Source organism: Rhinolophus sinicus, chromosome 16 (genome assembly GCF_057876585.1).
Source record: "Rhinolophus sinicus isolate RSI-liver-muscle chromosome 16, RSI-T2T, whole genome shotgun sequence".
Lineage (NCBI taxonomy): Eukaryota > Metazoa > Chordata > Mammalia > Chiroptera > Rhinolophidae > Rhinolophus > Rhinolophus sinicus.
In genome coordinates this window covers 21,844,250-21,862,315 of record NC_142516.1, presented here as the reverse complement: position 1 = coordinate 21,862,315, position 18,066 = coordinate 21,844,250, and the positions used below count along the sequence as shown (strand labels likewise).

Sequence of the window (18,066 nt, the reverse complement as noted above, 5' to 3'; positions counted from 1 at the left end):
ATACCAGGCACAGCACAGTGGGAAGCAGGAGGTATTCAGGTCTTTGAATGCATAGATCAAAGTTTAATGTCAATATCTTCAAGAAGACTTCTTAATTTCTCTCCCTAAATAAAAATTCATCCTCCTTCTAATCCTTTCACTGCATGATCTGTAACTTCGCTTTGGACACTTAACAAAGCTTTGTGTACCTGTCTCGCCCCTTCCCACATTTTTCTACATTGCAAAATGCTTGCAGGCAAATATTTTATATTCTTCTTCTTTAGATTTCCAGTGCCTAGCATATAAAAGGCACTCAGTAACAACTACTGAAATGAATGAATGAATGAACAATACATCTGGCAGGCAGAATCAGAGATCTGAGTGCTTATAAAATATGTGAAACGTGCTAATTGCAAATGTAAGTACTGATAAACTCAGATTCCCAACACAGATGAGCATTTCCTCTCGGGAACTCTTTATACTGAATGTTGGGCTTAAAATATAACACTGATGCAATCTGTATTTCAGATTAGATATCACATAGATAATTGAAACTAAACACAAAATATTGCTTTTATCCCTGACACCACGCTACTCTAGGTGAAGTGTCCCTGTCAACATGAGCATTTGCAATGTTGGGATGCCAAGAAAATAGGAGAGAAATCTGATTCATAGCCACTCTTCATTCATAAAGTGATTCATTTACAAGGAAGTAAACCGCTGCTTTGTTCAGTACACTCTCGACCACATTCAGCCTTCTTCTTCATCTTTACTGCCAAAGGTTTGTTCAAGACTTCCAGATTTGTTCTATCCATGCCAAAAACCTGTTAAATACTTTTTTTGACATAGCCTAGGTCTAAGAAATAAATCAACGCATCTCACGCCTCTGTCTCTCAATTTTGTAATCCAGCCTATATAAGAAATTGGGTACATACTTCCTGTGTAGTCCCACTCCCATCAGTCTGTACCACTCTTGCCCAATAACCTCCCATGTGTTAAGCATAGCAGCGGCCTGTTTAAGGCCCTTTAAGAGGCTGCCCACCAACCTTAGACCAGGAATCTGAGCAAGGGTAAAAAATCTTTCCTCTGCCAGCTGGATCTACCATTGTCTTCATTGCATCCAGGCCTCAATGAGTTTTCTAAATCGTGCCTGTAAATCAGCTGTCCTCAGAGTTAAGAACTGTGCACATCTGAATGGCTCCAGTAGTAAGACTCAGGCCCCAAGAACCTCTAGTAGGGTCTACTCCTCTGCTCTTCACTTTGAAGAAGCATTTTGGGGAGGAGTTTTCCAGAGATGAGTTTGGTGCAGGAGTGAGGACAACAGGGTGAACTAGTAATGGTGACGGTGGCACAGAATCCAGACTGACCAGGATGAGGAACAGGCCTCGAAATGTTGAGTACTGTGCGTGCTGGATGGCAAGGATGCTTTGGCCAAGTACGAGGGCAACAAGGAATGAGAGAGACATCCTGTCTCACTGGACCACATCGATATTCCTGGTGATTAGGTTACCTTCCACATTTCTCAAGACTGTAAGGAAAAGCTATTATATAAAATTGACTTTCATGAAAAGAAGTTCTTACAGCTTGACTCCACACCGATATTAGCTGCTGCAGTTCCATTCTCGCGTGAGTTGACAGTTCCAAGATGCGTTCCCGGTGCTCATGGCTGGTGTAGGCAGAATCAGTGAAGTCCTCTGTACGCTCCAAGATGGCTTCCAAAGTCACCGAAAGATTCTCTTTTGACTCAAAACAAAGATTCTCCCGAAGAGTTTCAATATTCATCTGAGAACAAAAAGGATATATATCCATATACATCACTGTTCCCACTAACCCACATGGACTGTAATTTCTAGCAGCACCCAGGAAGACACTAGCAATTTCTTTCCCTGTCTGAGGGCTCAGGGGAAATGCCCCCTCCGGTGATGACTATATTCTCCACTAGCCCAGGAGGACACCCTGTTCAGAAGCCACCAATGGCCATGCAGAGCTTCACTCCAATGGCTGTTAGTACAACATTCCTACGAGATCAGTGAACACTGCGGCAGAAAGAGCATTATCATGTAGCAACTGGTAGGAAAAAAGTGAACCAGCCTCCAGATAAAGGATCTGCATCTGAGAAAATGCCGAGGCCAAATCCTAGCAAACGTTACACCCAACTACGAACATGAATTGAGCCCAGGGGGAAAGGTGTGGAGCACAGAGTGTATGGGAAGGACCGGGAAAGCCATCAAGTTTTCCTTAATGAATTCAGCACAACTCTCCTAGTCGCCTCAGTGGTCTCCCCACATTTTGTCTTATGCCCCCAACAGCAACTCCCTGAGCAAAACATCCTCTACCAACAGGCCTGTATCATCTTTCTGCAAAGCAAAGCTTCCGATATTGCCACCTCCCTCTCACTGGCTCCTCACCACCTGTAAAACCAAGCCCAAACTTCCCTTGTGCGGCAGAAAACCCTCTCGGGTCCTCTTTATATTCCTCTCTGTCTACCTCACCCTCCAAGACCCCAAACAACGTTTCACTTCAGCCATCCAGTGCTTCAGAGTTCCTTCAATACGTGAAGGACACATGTGCCCTGGCGCAATCTTCCTCTCAGCTCTCTAACATACACGATCTTCTTCAACCTTTTTTAACCTCTAGCCCATGAAATACGTCACGGAAACAACTTGGGCCAAGAGGCAATAGCGGTGATGGTCATGACTGGGGTCTCAACGAGTGTGCTGAGGACAGCTTACCTTTGTTTAGCCCTTTAAAGTCCTGTCACAAATACTATTTCAAGTTAATCCTTACATATGACCCACGAACATATCAAGATTTGGCAAGGTCAAGAGGCCAAAGGGGAGTGCTTGCTGCCCCATCCCCTCCCGGCCCAAGCTGTCTCCAGTATCACTCCAGCCTGTGTAGACAGGATTTTTTTTTTTTTTAAGCTAGGAAAACATTGATAAACAAGTGAGGTATGGAATGGACCATAAGGCTCTGAGAATTTGAGAATTTGAACAGAATTATGACATAAAAATCAGCCATAGTGACCACACTATTTAGGTTAGGGGTTTTGATTTTTCGCTTTAGGGAGAACACTGATATGTTTTTAAATGGTAACTTAACCGTAGTAGAGTTGCTTTTTGAAGGCCACTCTGTTTTATGGTTTTATAACACTTGTCCATATATTCATAATACCGAACACAGTAGAGTATTCCCTCTACAGATTACAATCTCCATCAGAAAAAAGGTAAGATGCCAAAAAGATAACCACTGCCGATGAGACTGAGTCTATTCACAATAGCTCCGCCCTCCAGAATGACTGACATGAAAGGGTCAGCAGCTAGAGCGGTGGGCAGCGGCCACAGGTGCTGCACTGCCCCTAGTTAACGTGGCCAGAAAGGTGGCGTCCAGGGGCAAAATAGCCTGGCCCTAACCCTCCTTGTTTTCCTAACTATCCTCTGACCTTGGACAAGACATCTCCCCCCTCAGCCTTTATAAGAAGAGGGGTTTAGACAAATAATCTGTAAGATTCCTTTCAGCAATAAAAACTCAAAAAAAATGGCTGGTCCTTCCTTGTAGCTTCTTTCTCCTCAGGAAGAGATTTAGGGTAGGACTAGTAACATATAAACAAACCCACGGGTGTTACAAACCCACGGGTCTTACTAAAACGTCAGGGGCTTTGGGATTATTTTGCTATACCTCAAAAATTAGGTATAATAATATTCACCTAAAAAAGGAAGTTAGAGATTCAATGAGGTAATATTTATTAAGAACAGTAGCCCTAAAAATAAATGTTCTTTCCATTACTTTCTTTGACCCTATGTTCCTACTTAGACCTTCACACAATAAGTCAAAGTACAGTAAGATGCAAACACCACCACCCCTGTCGCAGCCCTGCCTGTTGGAGAGGTGGTAACCCTTAGCGCATTAGATAACTTCCTCGGGCCCTACTGTTCCCATCTGTTGTGCTAGGGGCTATGCTAGAGGATTTCCTAGAGCCCTCCTGACTCAGACACTGCTCGTACTCGAAGAGCAGCTTCACCACCTCGCTGACTTCCAATGAGAAGTTCTGCTCTAATGTGGTGGGGATTCCTGAGTCAGACTGCCTCGATCCAAAGCCCCACTCTGGCACTTCCTAGATGGCGAGTGACTTAATCTCTGTTTCTCAGTCTCCCCAACAGTATAATGAAATAATAACAGTAGTTCTTGTGAGAATTACACACACACACACACACACACACACACACATTTAAAGTACTCAGAACAGCGTTGGCACAGAGTAAGTGCTCTATAAATGTTAGAATGCATCATTTAAAATTTTTAATTGTCATTAATACTATCACTATTACTATTACTACCGTCTCAAAATATCAACCTGATAGCACAGGGAAGAGCAGGGATTCCAGCAGAAATGACCTGCTGTCTGTCAAAATCAGTGAATGGTACAGCACTGCTCAAAAGACCTGAGTAGGAACAGCCTTCTAAACAGATGACAGGAGGCTACCACTAAATCATATAGCTAATCAGGGCCAGAGAGCTACTAGAACCCAAGACCAGTGTTCTTTGTACATGATGCACTAAGCCAAACGTTACTGATCATTAAGTTTGTACATCGTGGGGTGGCCAGATGGCTCAGTTGGCTAGAGTGCCAGCTCTAAACAACAGAGCTGCCAGTTCGATTCCCACATGGGCCAGTGAGCTGCGCCCTCCACAACTAGACTGAAGACAATGAGCTGCCAAAGGGGCTCATGGATGGCTCAGTTGGTTAGAACGCGAGCTCTTAACAACAAGGTTGTTGGTTCAATTCCCCCATGGGATGGTGGGCTGCGCCCGTTACAACTAAGATTGAAAACGACGACTGGACTTGGAGCTGAGCTGCGCCCTCCACAACTAGACTGAAGGACAACGACTTGGAGCTGATGGGCCCTGGAGAAACACACTGTTCCCCAATATTCCCCAATAAAAAATTTTTTTTTTTAAAGTTTGTACATCATGGCATTGTTTTAAAGAACGATGTCTGCTTTTATTCTAAAATATACAGAAAACTATAGGTACTACAGAGAGCGATGCTCCTTTGAGATGGAAAGAAAAAAATCAAAATATATTCCCTCTAGTCTTACCTTGAATTCTTTAATTCCAGTGAAAATAGTGATAGATGAGATGTCAGTCTCTACATTGGGTTTGCAGTCAGTCACAATTTCAATGACCTTATCCAATGCCACTTTCATTCGGTCAAACACTCCTTCTTTGTTTTTATGGGCCGATTCACAGCTGGGATGCCTAAGACACGTCTTCAAAACAATGGAAACTTTCCATTTTAAGATGTGATCCATACGGTAACACACAAAATCTTACAGAGAACATGTCATGCTAATAAAAATGGTTCTTTACCAAAATCTCCTGGGTCCCTGGCTCACCCCGCTGCTTCTCCTCACTACAAGTGGAAGCAGGATGAGTAAAAAGCGATAGCAAGGTTAAGTGAAAAAGGCAGAGTGCGAAACTACATCTTTATACTTCAATAATAAATTTACTTAAAATTTCTGGAAAAAAAAAAAACCCAACTATATCTTCATCATGATTAAAAATATTTTAAAATGTTGCTGACATGTGCAAGAACTAAAAAAGAATGAGGAAAAATGAACAGATGATATATGACTGGGGATGAATCATTGACTTTGAAAAAAAATTAATGTAAATGAAAAACTAACTACTCAAGAGTCTAGATACGAGCACAGCCTCCCAAGTGGGTGCCAGTGAATTCTGTTTTTGCGGCTTCACTGACCCCAGCATAGAGTCAATATTCTGAGTAGAAAAGGCAATTCTAAACTAACTGCTCAGGAGACGTTTACTAGTTCATTCTTGAACTGCACCAATTTGCTGGCCCACTGCTGTTTGGAATGACAAGTTCTTGATGGACAACTTTGTTTAAAGTAGGATAAGGATTTGAGAGATGACTTTACAGAATAAACAAACCAAGGGCTGACTTCATACTCCACTGTTACTTAACAGATTCTAACTTGCCTAGCTTTTGCTGGAGTACATGTGCTGGCTCCCCAACGAGACTGGCAAAACCCTGCAGGCAGTGACCGTGTGGGAGAGGCCTGGGTTCGCAGCACCTGATATACCATCTTCTGCTTAGTTGCCGGCTCATAGATTAACTGCTGTTTGGAACCGGGTAGGAAAGCTAGCGTTCTTGCTAAAGAATAACGGCGATCTGGCTAGGAGAGCTGATAGTCTAATTGATCACTTTGACCTTTTTAACATAAAAACTACATAAATTAGATGCATTTAATCAGGTTCTCTAATTAATTTACAACACAGTGAAACAAAAATTTTCTTACCTTTGAAGCTGTGAGAAGCATCATTGTACACTTTTCAAGAACTGCCCTAGCTGCTGCCATTTTTGCTTTTTTCTTTTCATCTTTCAAATCCTAACAATGAAATAAAATCATTGAGCAGTGGATCATGTGAACAATCCAATTTCTTGAAAAAATCATTTACTCAATAACAATACTCAACAGTAAGTAACATTGTTAACAAAGTGACAAAGTGGGAAAAAAAAACAACCAAAGTTTTATAAAATGTCACCATTTCAATCTACATACATGACCACAATACAGTGGAAAGCAACAGCTGCCCTTATTAAGGCAGCAGAGCCAAGAACTAAGACCTAGGGAAAGGCTGCCATGTGGCTCTCAGACTGGTGGCCTTCCACACCTGACATTCTCATGCCCTGTGGACATACCTCACTCTTAACCAGAAACAATCATCCTATGCTTTTCTTAATTTAAAATGACTTATTTATTGAGCATCTCTGGGCTACTATTTGCTTCAGAATAGATACTTAGAAGTTAACTCTTTCAGGGATCATGTGTGATTAATTCCATCTAAGTGCTTATTCATCTCAATATGAGCTTTGTTTGTCCTAAACTCAACCAAATCGCTGCCCTGAAATGTTCTTAAGATGTTTCGTAGATATATAGTTTTCCCCAAGTAGATTATGAACTCGGAAGCAAAAAGCGTATTTTGAATTTTTTTTTCTTTTGGTTTCTCTTCTTAGAGCCCTCGATTGAATGTGTGCTATCATAGAAGGTGCCAAATATTGCTGATCAAATCTAGAACCAAACGTTCCTCATAACAATTTGGTGACTACCATCTAAATCACAGGTCAGAGTCTGGGATGCTTGGGAAGAAGATGAGCACGCAAGCCCAGTTCAAGACCCTCCCAGAGACAAAGGACCACACTCATAAGGACAAGAGCTACAAACGATTCACCAAACTATATTCCCAAGAGAACATCTTGCCCACATGTTTCAGGAGACATTTACCAGAATGCCCAAGGCAGCACTGTTCACGACAGCAAAAGGGTATCCATCAGAAGAAAACTGGACACATTAATGTGCTATTGTCACATGACGGAGAACAAACCACACAGAGCTTCATAAAACATACACGAACTTTGCTGTAATGATCAGCTATGACTACAATAATGCTGCATAAGCAATCACCCCAAGTTTCCCTCCAATAGTGAAAGCAACAATCATTCATTCGCATGAATCTTTAGCCTGGCTGGGACTCGGTTGATCTCGGTTGATCTAGACTGAGCTTGGCTGGCAGCTCTGCCTGAGCTAAAGGTCTGTGGATTGGCCAGTGCTGCTCTGCTCCAAGATGGTAAGTCAGTACTTAAATTTTTAGGCCTTATAACACAACATGGCCAAGCTCAAAGTCTTGGGACAGGGATATAGTCAGCCCATGATAAGGCCATGATGAGGGTGCTGACCTGGGCAGTGTGAAAAATTGGAGTCAGTCATCCAATTTCTCATACTTAGCTATACAATGTTGAGTGAAAAAAGCAAGTCCCAGAAGACTTTTGCTGCCCCTTTAAAGTTTAAAAATAGGCAATGTTAAACAATACATGATTTAAGAATACATGACTATGTAATAAAATAAAAATAAGCAAGAGTATAATAAACACAAAATCAATCAATCAATCAATCAATCAGAGGTCAGCAAATATTTTGAATAAAAAGCCAGATAATAAATTTTTTAGGCTTTCTGGACTATATGGTCTATGTCACAACTACTTAATTCTACCATCGTAGTGTGAAAGCTGTTGTAGACAATACATAAACAAATTAGCATGGCTGTGTTCTGAGAAAATTTTACTTATGGACACTGAAATCTGAATTACATATAATTTTCACCTGCCACATTGGTCAATCTTTTTTCATTTGTGAGTTGGGTGGAAAGCCCTTCCTTACAAATAATGAAGACCTAAAGTGTGGGAATGATTTGTCTTTTCTTTTAGTAAATTATTATAGTAGACTCAAAACTATCCCTATAATGTCACTCATTCACTTGCATCCCAATAGAGCTTCCTTTAATAGGAAAGAAAGAAACGAAGTTACATCTAGTACATAAGAAACTGCACAGGATCCAAAAGTTAATTCAGGTCACAAGGTCATATCCCAAAGGACTGTGTCCTACAGGTGACTATCATCCATCATGAGTATCTATCAAAAATAAAGGTTGAGGTCACTCACTTAGTTGACAATGCATCAAGTGTGTACGCCACACATAACACTTGTAAGCCACACATGATACTATACATTGTATGGTGATGGCCAGTGTTAGAAAAAGATGGCATTTCAATCTGTTAGAGGGCTGGTCCACAGGACAAAACAGAGGGCTCCATAAAACCCAGATGGCCCAAGAAGCACTAAGTGAAGCACCACAATATAGTCTTCCACTTTCCAGACCAATACCCATCTTCCAACTCCAGCTACAACCAGGATAATTCATGCCCCAAACCACAGCCTATTGGAATATATCAAAGTACCTCACGAAAAGGTTAATTATTATGTATTTAACTTGCTGACAAGATGGACTCATACACAAATACCCCAACAAGGAAAAGTCAGTCCTGGGTATAATGTAGTCTCCTACCTCCCTAAACTTTGGAATTTACAGTCTGAATCGAGGAACACACCTATAAAGAACTAATATTATGGTGTAGTTTGGAAAATACAGGCTTTAGACTCAGACATAAGAGAGTTCAATCTGCTGGAAGAGTGACCATGGGAAGGATTATTATCCTCTCAGGTTCAGTGTCCTCATGTGTGAAAGAGTAAGGACAATACCCACCTTATACAGATGTCGAGAACTAAATTAGTTCATGGATATTAAGCACCTAACACATAGCCAATACAAATAAATAATGGCTTAGGCTATTACTGTTAATCTAATGTAGAGTAATTCTGGAAAGCTATAATAACAGAATAATACATAAATTACAGAAAGAATTATAACAGAGAGACATTAGGTTGGTGCAAAAGTAATTGTGGTTTTTGCAATTGTTTTTAACCTTTTAAACCGCAATAACTTTTGCACCAACCTAATATAACAAAATACTATAAAATATATATATATATATATATCTTTATAGACATAGATAAATATAGATAGATGATAGATAGATAGATAGATAGATAGATATAGAGATATAGAGATATAGAGATATATATGACTCATTAATTTGTCTGAGCCCTCGTCGAAAGTCAAATGGAAAGTTTCCTAAAAGAGAAAGCACTTGAGTTGGGCCTTGAAGGCAACAGCCCCTTTCCCAGTGTGAGGTGAAGACATATTTAACTGTTATATGTGTGCAAGAAAAGTACGCATGCATTTGGAGATTTTAAAGTGTGTGACATACATACATTTTGTCTATCTCCAGTTAGATGTGCAAATTCCACCATTTCATTTCCAAATTGACTGAATATTTGCACAAACTCTTGAAAGCTATTCACTTTCTCTAGTCTTTCCATAGTTGCAAGAACCTGCAAAACAGAGAAATATTTTATTATCAGGTGTAGCTGTGAAAGAGACTGAGATGTCACGGCTGAATAGAGAGAGGAAAAAAGAGGCGTTTTAAACTCTAGGGGAAAGCTGAGAAGCAGGAGTCCGAGAAGAAGACGGGGAGGAGCTCAGAGAAGGAGAAGCGGACTCAAAGGTCAGAATCATCTAGGAGAAGATTCATTTTTAGGATAAAATTACTTGAAAATCAAAAGGAAAAAGAGTGAAAGAGATGACTAAATATACAAGAGATGATTTACGCAGCACATTCTAGAGAAGGTAGGAATGGGTCGGACTAAGGTAATCAAATTTTCAGAGAACTAGGAAGAGGGTGAGGATAAAAGACAACACACAGAAGCTCTAAGGTTCCGTGAACCAGAATTGAGGGAACCCCATTCTTCCCAGGAAAGTGGAGGGAGGGTCATCTGTAGACTGAGGAGTGGAAAGGGAGGTTGGGACTTCGAGAGCAGGAAAACACTTTGGATCCGTCAGGAACTGCCGGTGTTAAATAAATTAATTGCCCAGAACCTTTGGGCAGCCAGGGGGAAACAGAGAGTACGAACCTAAAGCAGAGGGAACAGAAAATGTCATGCATTCTCTTGACATTTAGAAGTAAAGTAAATAGAAGTGAAACATATTTTCAAATGCTTTCCTCTAAAATAACAGCACTGGCTTAGTTTTAGTCAGACCGAGATCGGTAAAGAAAACACAGATATCCTGTGTTTACTTATTTTTAATGAGGATATGATGGGTGCCTGGCTCTTTAACCTGCCCTGGCAGCTCAGGAAGTCCAGGCGACTATCGGAGAGGAGGCAGATTGCCAGCTGAGCAGAACCTCCGTCTTTCAAAGAGAGGAAGGATTTTTTTCCTATTCCTCTGGCACTGCCCGACCCACCTCTCCAATTTCTCTTTCTCTTCAAAAGTACACTTCCGACTCACTCAGCACTCGCCAGGTAGTTTTGTCCCCAAACCGTGGTTGATTGTCCTCCTCCTTGTGTAGGGAATTATCCAGGGAAAGAAGCGATTACCCAAACCCTGGCTTTCTGGGTGATCGAGGAATAGCAGTACATGAACCACTGTTAAGAGTTTAAATCTATTCTCTAACTTTTCTGATTACTCAGTTAATATTTAGAGAAATTTGGCAGTGTGGATAATTGGGGTTTAGGGTGATTGCATTTTTTTTCTTAAGCTTATAAACTGTTACTCTTTGATTCGGGGAGGAAAAAAAGGCACTGAGAAAATCAGTATTTTTATCAACTAGGTTTCTACTACATGCATTGTCGTGGTGTTTGGCTTTTCTTCCCAAATTTGTACACATGAAAAGCTTTCACCAATAAGCCTCAACAAGTAAATGATAGTTTTCTGAGAAGAAACATTATTTGCATGGAAAAGTTTAAGCCAGACACACATCATTTCGGAATTACAGGAATAAAGAAACACCACTTTTAAGCTATACACAATTAGAGTTATAAACAATTAAAATAGACAAGCATTGCCAAATTACCTACAATTAACCTGAAAGAACACTTTTTGAACAACCCGGAAAGACCAGTATAGACACACCAGAAAGGCAAGTACCTTATTTCTCGATGTTATTATCTGCTTAATGACCACTCGGTCTGCCAGCAACAATACTTTCGTCACTGAAGAAAGAAGCAATCTTGCCGCCTTTATAACTCCTGTTTTGTCTGTAAAAATGGTGATCTGGCCATCAGATTCTGGGTGATTCAAGCTGCTTACATCTGTAAGTGCTGCAATTGTTTCCCCTAACAAGAAAGGCAAGGGAGAAAAGTGAAATTGGGAACATGACCCACTTACATTAAAAACCCAGACTAATCTTGAAGGTAATGTGCCCGATGGGTAGAAATTCAGCTTTGGAGTCTTATTTCAGGAACAAGAAGCAGCTTCTTCAGGATGAGCACAAAGACTAACATATGAGGCTTTCTCTCTAATGACAACATAACAGCACATTTTTAAGAATTGTGAAACATTTTTGTCTTCACCAGGTTTGAAAACCACAGCTTTTGTTTCCAAGGACATGGCAAACTACACGATCTAAAAAGCCTCCTGCTTCACAAGACAGTAAGAGAAATCGCAGGAGCCAATAACCTACGAAGAACCTGTAAGAAGAGCAGCTGCCAGGTTTTGGCCAGGGTTGGGAGAAGGAAGGAGGATGTGTGTGTGTGGCGGGGGTGGGGAGGGATGGGGAGGACAGGGGGAGGGGTGTGTCACTGCCTATCTCCACAACCTTAAGGGGTTCGGGTTTTTATGGACACCCAGGGAGAGAAGACAAAGCTTTGGGCCCCAATAGGAGGCATCCTTAGTGAAAAGGGGCCTAGAAGAATCATTTACAGGCACCTGGAAACAATAAGCAAGTTTGTCTGTTTGTCAGCTTTGGTTCTGGATGGGAAAACAAAACGAAAGAAAAGTATCCCTCCAGAGAATTCAAACCACAGGCAGCCCTTCACTCAGGCTTACTGTTTGAATTTACACTTCTTATATGCCCAGCATGAACCATTGTACCAAATGAACTCCCAACCATCTACCAAAAGTCTCTTCTTCACTGTTGCTATGAAAACATGCTGACCTCTGTAACAGCAATTATCAATAGTTAAAACAATACAAGTATTTGTTCTCCTCAAGAATGAAACCAAACTGTAATTTTTTCTAAACCTTACTTTTAACGTAACAAGATATAAAAAACAAAGTTTTAATCATCTTGCAAAGTTCAAGATAATTTTTTAAGTCCTAAAAAAACCTGAGTGCATAGTGGATTGATTTTCTCACACAAGCCCTCTTGTCAATACTACTGACACCCAATAATGTATGAGCCCATGGGCTAAGGATCTTGAGAAAAGTGTCTGGATTTTACTGGGCAGAGGACAGGGTGTGACGTAATAAAAATCAAGATTAGGGAGATCGGCCTGATGGAAGCATATAAAATAGACCTGAAAGGGGAAACTTAAAGTCAGGCTACTAATCAGACAGCAATTTCAATTGTGGGTGTGAAGTGGGAAGGCTCTTACTAGGAGGGTGGTCATGGGAATATAAAAAAAGATGATTTGGGAGCTACTGAGAAAATATAAAATGAGTATGTAGCTGAACTGTGTGATAAGAAGGAAAGGGAAAGGGGGGGAAATGGCTTCAAGGCTGTGAAACTAAGTCAATTGAATGAAATCAGAAGGGCATGAGAAGGGAGATGATAAATTTTGTTTCAGACAACAGGAATTTGAAACGACTCAGAAAACCCCAAGTGATTTAAAAAAAAACAAAAACCCAATGATATGGATTGATCAGCTATCATGGCAACAGCTAAAGTTCTACTAACAGACGAAGTCTGTAGAAGCCAGCCTCCAAGACGGCTCCCAGGGATGCGTACCTCCTGGGATTTACATCTTTGTGTTTGCCCTGCCCACGTCATACCAGGTTTGGTGTAGCAAAAGTGATGGCATGTCATTTCCAAGACTAGGTTCTTAAAGACACTGAGCTAGCCATTTTGGTTGCTCTCTCTCTGGGGGAAGACATCTACCGTGTTGTATGCAGTCGTTGCTATAGAGAGGCATGCATGAGGAGAAACTGAGGCCTCTGGCCAACCATCAACAAAGAAGTGAAGCCTGTCAACAACCTTGAGAAGGAGCTCGAAAGCAAACTGTACAGGCCAGTCAAGCCTTCAGGCAACTGCAGGCCTATCCTTTACCTTGAGTGTAACCTCATGAGAGACACAGAGCCAGAACCAGCCGTAAGCCACTTCCTGATTCCTGACCCTCAGAAACTATGTGACGTAATAAATGTTTGTAGTGGGGTGGCCGGATGGCTCAGTTGGTTAGAGCATGAGCTCTTAACAACAAGGTTGCCAGTTCGAGTCCCACATGGGCCAGTGAGCTGCGCCCTCCACAATTAGACTGAAAACAACAAATTGACTTGGAGCTGAGCTGTGCCCTCCACAACTAGATTGAAAAACAATGACTTAAATAAAAACATTTGTTCCCTAATATTCCCCAATAAAAAAATTATTTTTTAAATGTTTGTAGTGTAAATTGCTTAGTTTGGCTTAATTTGTTACACAGCAATAGGTAACGAATACAAAGTTTATGTGGCAAAATATACAGAGAAAAAGGAGGTTAGAATCAACCCTTAGTACCCACCGAAAGAGCAGAACAAAAAATTATCTGTTTGCATTCTATCAGTAATAGCTCAAAGGATAAAAATGGTTATTTTTGTACCTCTGCAAGTGTTACTTTTTCCTGTAGCTCTCAATCACCAAAAATATTACATATGAGCCTGCACATATGGCATTATTTAACCTTTCCTTTTTGTGACTAAACCCCAAGCATTTAACTTATAAAGTACATAGGATGGTAACATTTGGTCTGCTCCATCAACATGGTCAAATGCTTCCTTAACATTATAAAGTTGTTCAAAGTGTAGACTGTTCAGAAATCAGTTCCCCGAAAAAGTCACAAAGCTGTCTTAAAGCTTCTTGGTTGTCATTTTCAACTGAAGTGTGACTAGCGACTGTTGCAGCTAGTGCAGAAACCCAAAGTCAGTCAAACACAAATACTTATTGAGCTCCCATATAAAATATAAAACTTGACTAGTAGCCAAGTAAAAAGTAAAAACTCAACACAAGAATTTAACACAGGAAAAGAAAATTTAAAAAAAAAAGACAACAAATATTTATTGAGTATTTTCTATGTACCAAATGCATACATGCATTAGATCACAACACTTCTATAAATACTAACATTACCCCCATTTTATAGATGAGAAAAACTAAGGTTTTTAAGAAGTTTAGTAGCTTACCCAATATCCCACTGCTAGCAAGTGGAAGAGTTGGGACTAAAATCCAGGCAGCCTGACTCTAAAGCCTAGTTCTTTATACTTTACATTATTTCCCTCAAATGAATACTAAATGTCCAGAGGAGAAAATGATTGCTATGGGCTGAGTGGGCGAGAAACATTTGAAGAGTGATGTTAAGTCTTAAATTTGTACATCTTAAGAGAAAATCGGGCTTCCATATTATACAACTACAGGAGAGTTGCCTCAAATACATTTTCATTCTCTTACCTGAGTGACTGTAAGAGGCAGTTCTCAAGATGAGAAAGGACACTTCGAATGAGAAGAGACAGTATGTGGAGCCCATGACATCGGATGGCTTCCAAAGACGCCTCCTGTAAGAGGCTGCCTTGGCTTATGGTACTTGCAAAGCACCACAGTCTCCTGGGGTCGGGGTACCATGTCCTCGTTTCTCACCCTGCACTAAGCCAGTGACGCGCTACAAAGCCAGTAAGGGAAGTAGGACTCAGGATGCCCTTTCGTTAACAAAACAAAACAAAACACTACTCTTGCTTTAATTAAGGGTTGCTAAAAAAACAACACAGTAATATGAAGAACATCTCTGCATTTTCTATTGAATTGTCCATCGCATTATGTAACGTCTTTTGTATAAGTGCCCACACAATAATTTAAGAAAAAAAGAGTCACTCTCCTCTTGACAAGCTGGTTTGTTTCCTTTCAACAAACAATGAGCATTATATAACCCTTTCTTTCCTACATTTTTGTCTTGCCTTACGGGAAGTACAAAGATACATTTCATGCTTAGAGTAACAGGGTTGGCTCAAGTTTCTAGTATATTTATTTTCATCTCCTATTTAAAATAGGTTTATTGAGCGTATATCTTTTACTGTGAGCTATTTCAAATCCTTTTTAAAATGTAGACAAAATACAAATGATGAAAAGAATAAGGGCATCATCCCGGCTCTCTACATAAAATCTGTTCTCTATCCCAGTGAATGGCTAGAAACCTGAGTCAATCCAGAATCCTCCCATTCCTTTAATCAATAACCACGTTCTGTCGATTTAACTGCCTTAATGGGTATTTTATGTCCTCTTCCTGCTCTTTATATCACTAGGACACTGCCTTGGTTTAGCTGGTGTATTGTAAACGCTTCCATAACTCATCTCCCTGACTTCCGTCGCAACACTCTCTCTCCATCAACCGTCATTTGTTCATTTCCTCCATACTACCAGAAAGCTTTCCAACACAAAATATACGTCTTTCATCTGGCTCAAAATCCCTCAATCTATTATCTGTAGACTAATACCCGAAGTCATTCATATAACAGGTCGGACCACGTCTCATCGGGTTGGCTTCTCCATATTTACTTGGCCTTATCTCACCCACTCCCTTCCCACATGGTGACTCTCCAGAAACACCTCCTCCTGCAGGATTGCCCATCACAGTATATAGCACCATCATTGACCCAGTTGTTCACACTCCAGACCTTGGAGTTATCCATGATTCTTCTCTCCATCACATCCCACATCCAAACTATCAGAAAATCCTATCAGCTCCACCGTGATAATATAACCAAATGCAATTTCTTTCCACCACCTCAAATGCTATCGACTGGTCTAAATCACCATCATCTGTCACCTGAACCACTGCGACAGCCTCCTAACTGGTCTCCCTGACGTCACCCTCATACCTCCGAAAACCTATTTTCCATACAGGAGCCACCAGTCATTCTTTTAAAATATAACTGAGATCATGTCACCACCCTGCACAATACCTTCCACTAGCCCCCCAATTACACTTAGAACACAATCTAAAGCTCCTATCTTTGCCGAGAAGGCCATACCTGCTCTTCTCTTTGCCAGGAATGCCCTTCTCCCAGATATCCACATACCTGAGCCCTCATTTCATTGCAATCTGTGCTCCAATGTTACTTCCTTAGAGGGACTTCCTGACCCCCTGTCTCAGTAGTTCTCAATTGGGAGCCATGCTGACCCTTCAAAGGACATTTGGCAACGTCTGGAGACATTTTCGGTTGTCACAGTAGGGCAAGAGGGGATCTACTGGCATCTAACAGGTAGAAGCGAGGGATTCTGCTAAACACTCTACAATGCATTCCTTAACAAAGAATTGTCATCAATTATGGAGCCCAACATGCTAACTGCATCTGCCTTCTCTAAACTATACCTCCATTGGTCTCCCAACCTTTACTCTGCTTTGTCCTTTTCTTCCTAACGACCACTACCTGACGTTATATATCTTTGTTCATTTGTTTAGGGTCTCACTCACTAGGCAGACGTATGTCTCCCTTACTAGAATATTAGCTCCATGAGGGCAGGATTTTGACTTATTTGTACACACCTATATCCCTATGGCTTAGAAGACTGCCTGGCATATAGCCAGCATTCAGTAAATGTTTACTGAAAGGATAAATGGATAAATAATACTTCAACAAAGCTGAACTATTTGTATCCACCAAACACCCCAGGTTCTCTTAGGGTTTTGTGCCACCAGCTATAGCAAATTGTGGAACATCATGAAATTTGAAGTCACTTCGGTTTGGCTGCTGTAGAGTACAGGTGCATGCTGATTTTTATTCCCATTTCCTACATGCTAACAGTAAGCTAATATACTCCTGGAAAGTGGAGTCCATGCCTCACTCTCCTCTTGTCTCTCGCACTGACTCTGTATCTCTCACATTTCAATGGCTGATGGCAAAAGTGGTCATCTACTATCCTGCCCAGTGAAAGAGTTCAATGTTTCAGATTTAGGACTTGAGCGATGAGAAGTTCAATATTCGTAGAAGCTAATCCAAGCTTGTAGTGTCCCAGGTAGTTGTAATCATAGGGCTAAAGCACAGTACACATCTTCACTCAAAATAAGACAATAATTTGCCATCATATCCAAAGCAATCAAATTGGTATGTATAGGCTTCGATATCAATATCCACATACCTGCTTGTTTCGCTTCAATACAGGCAATATTTATTTCTTCTTTCAAATCCCAGTTTTCATTGGCTATCGCTTCCCCTACTTTAACAAATCTTCCAACTGCCAAGTTGACGGCTTGTCCTACACGCTGAATTGCTTGCAGAGTTTTATCAGACTTTTTGGTATTATCTTTATGATTAATAAGTGTGGTGATCTAAAAATAAAAGAGAAAAGCAACTTGTTTAAATTTTATCCCAATAAGTTTTTTATTTTTTATTTTTTTTTAAAGCTATATCACAAAGACCAAGGGAATTAAGCCTGGCATACTGGGCTTGTCTAATAGACTAAATTGATAGTTTAACACTTCAATCCAGAGGCAACCAGCAAAGCTTCCTGCATCTCCCCAGGACAGCGGTTCCATAATAACCATTCCCAGTTTACCCAAGAACAGCTACCTGGGGCATACAGTTCCAGAACCCCTCTAGAGAACTGCACCAATCTTAAAGACAGGAGAAAAGTAGGCGACGATGGAT

The 18,066-nt window shown here is 40.7% G+C and overlaps 1 protein-coding gene across 1 annotated transcript in view; it reads right to left on the bottom strand.

Annotated features, from left to right (window-relative positions):
- CTNNAL1 (catenin alpha like 1) overlaps positions 1 to 18,066 on the bottom strand; it is a 61,059-nt gene that overhangs the window by 24,672 nt on the left and 18,321 nt on the right. Inside the window, exons 2-7 of the mRNA XM_019734180.3 lie at positions 17,558 to 17,747; positions 11,386 to 11,573; positions 9,672 to 9,791; positions 6,300 to 6,389; positions 5,079 to 5,249; positions 1,561 to 1,761 (exon numbers count right to left, since the gene is read on the bottom strand). Coding sequence (XP_019589739.2) covers positions 1,561 to 1,761; positions 5,079 to 5,249; positions 6,300 to 6,389; positions 9,672 to 9,791; positions 11,386 to 11,573; positions 17,558 to 17,747 — 960 coding nt within the window. The remainder of the gene's footprint in view (positions 1 to 1,560; positions 1,762 to 5,078; positions 5,250 to 6,299; positions 6,390 to 9,671; positions 9,792 to 11,385; positions 11,574 to 17,557; positions 17,748 to 18,066) is intronic.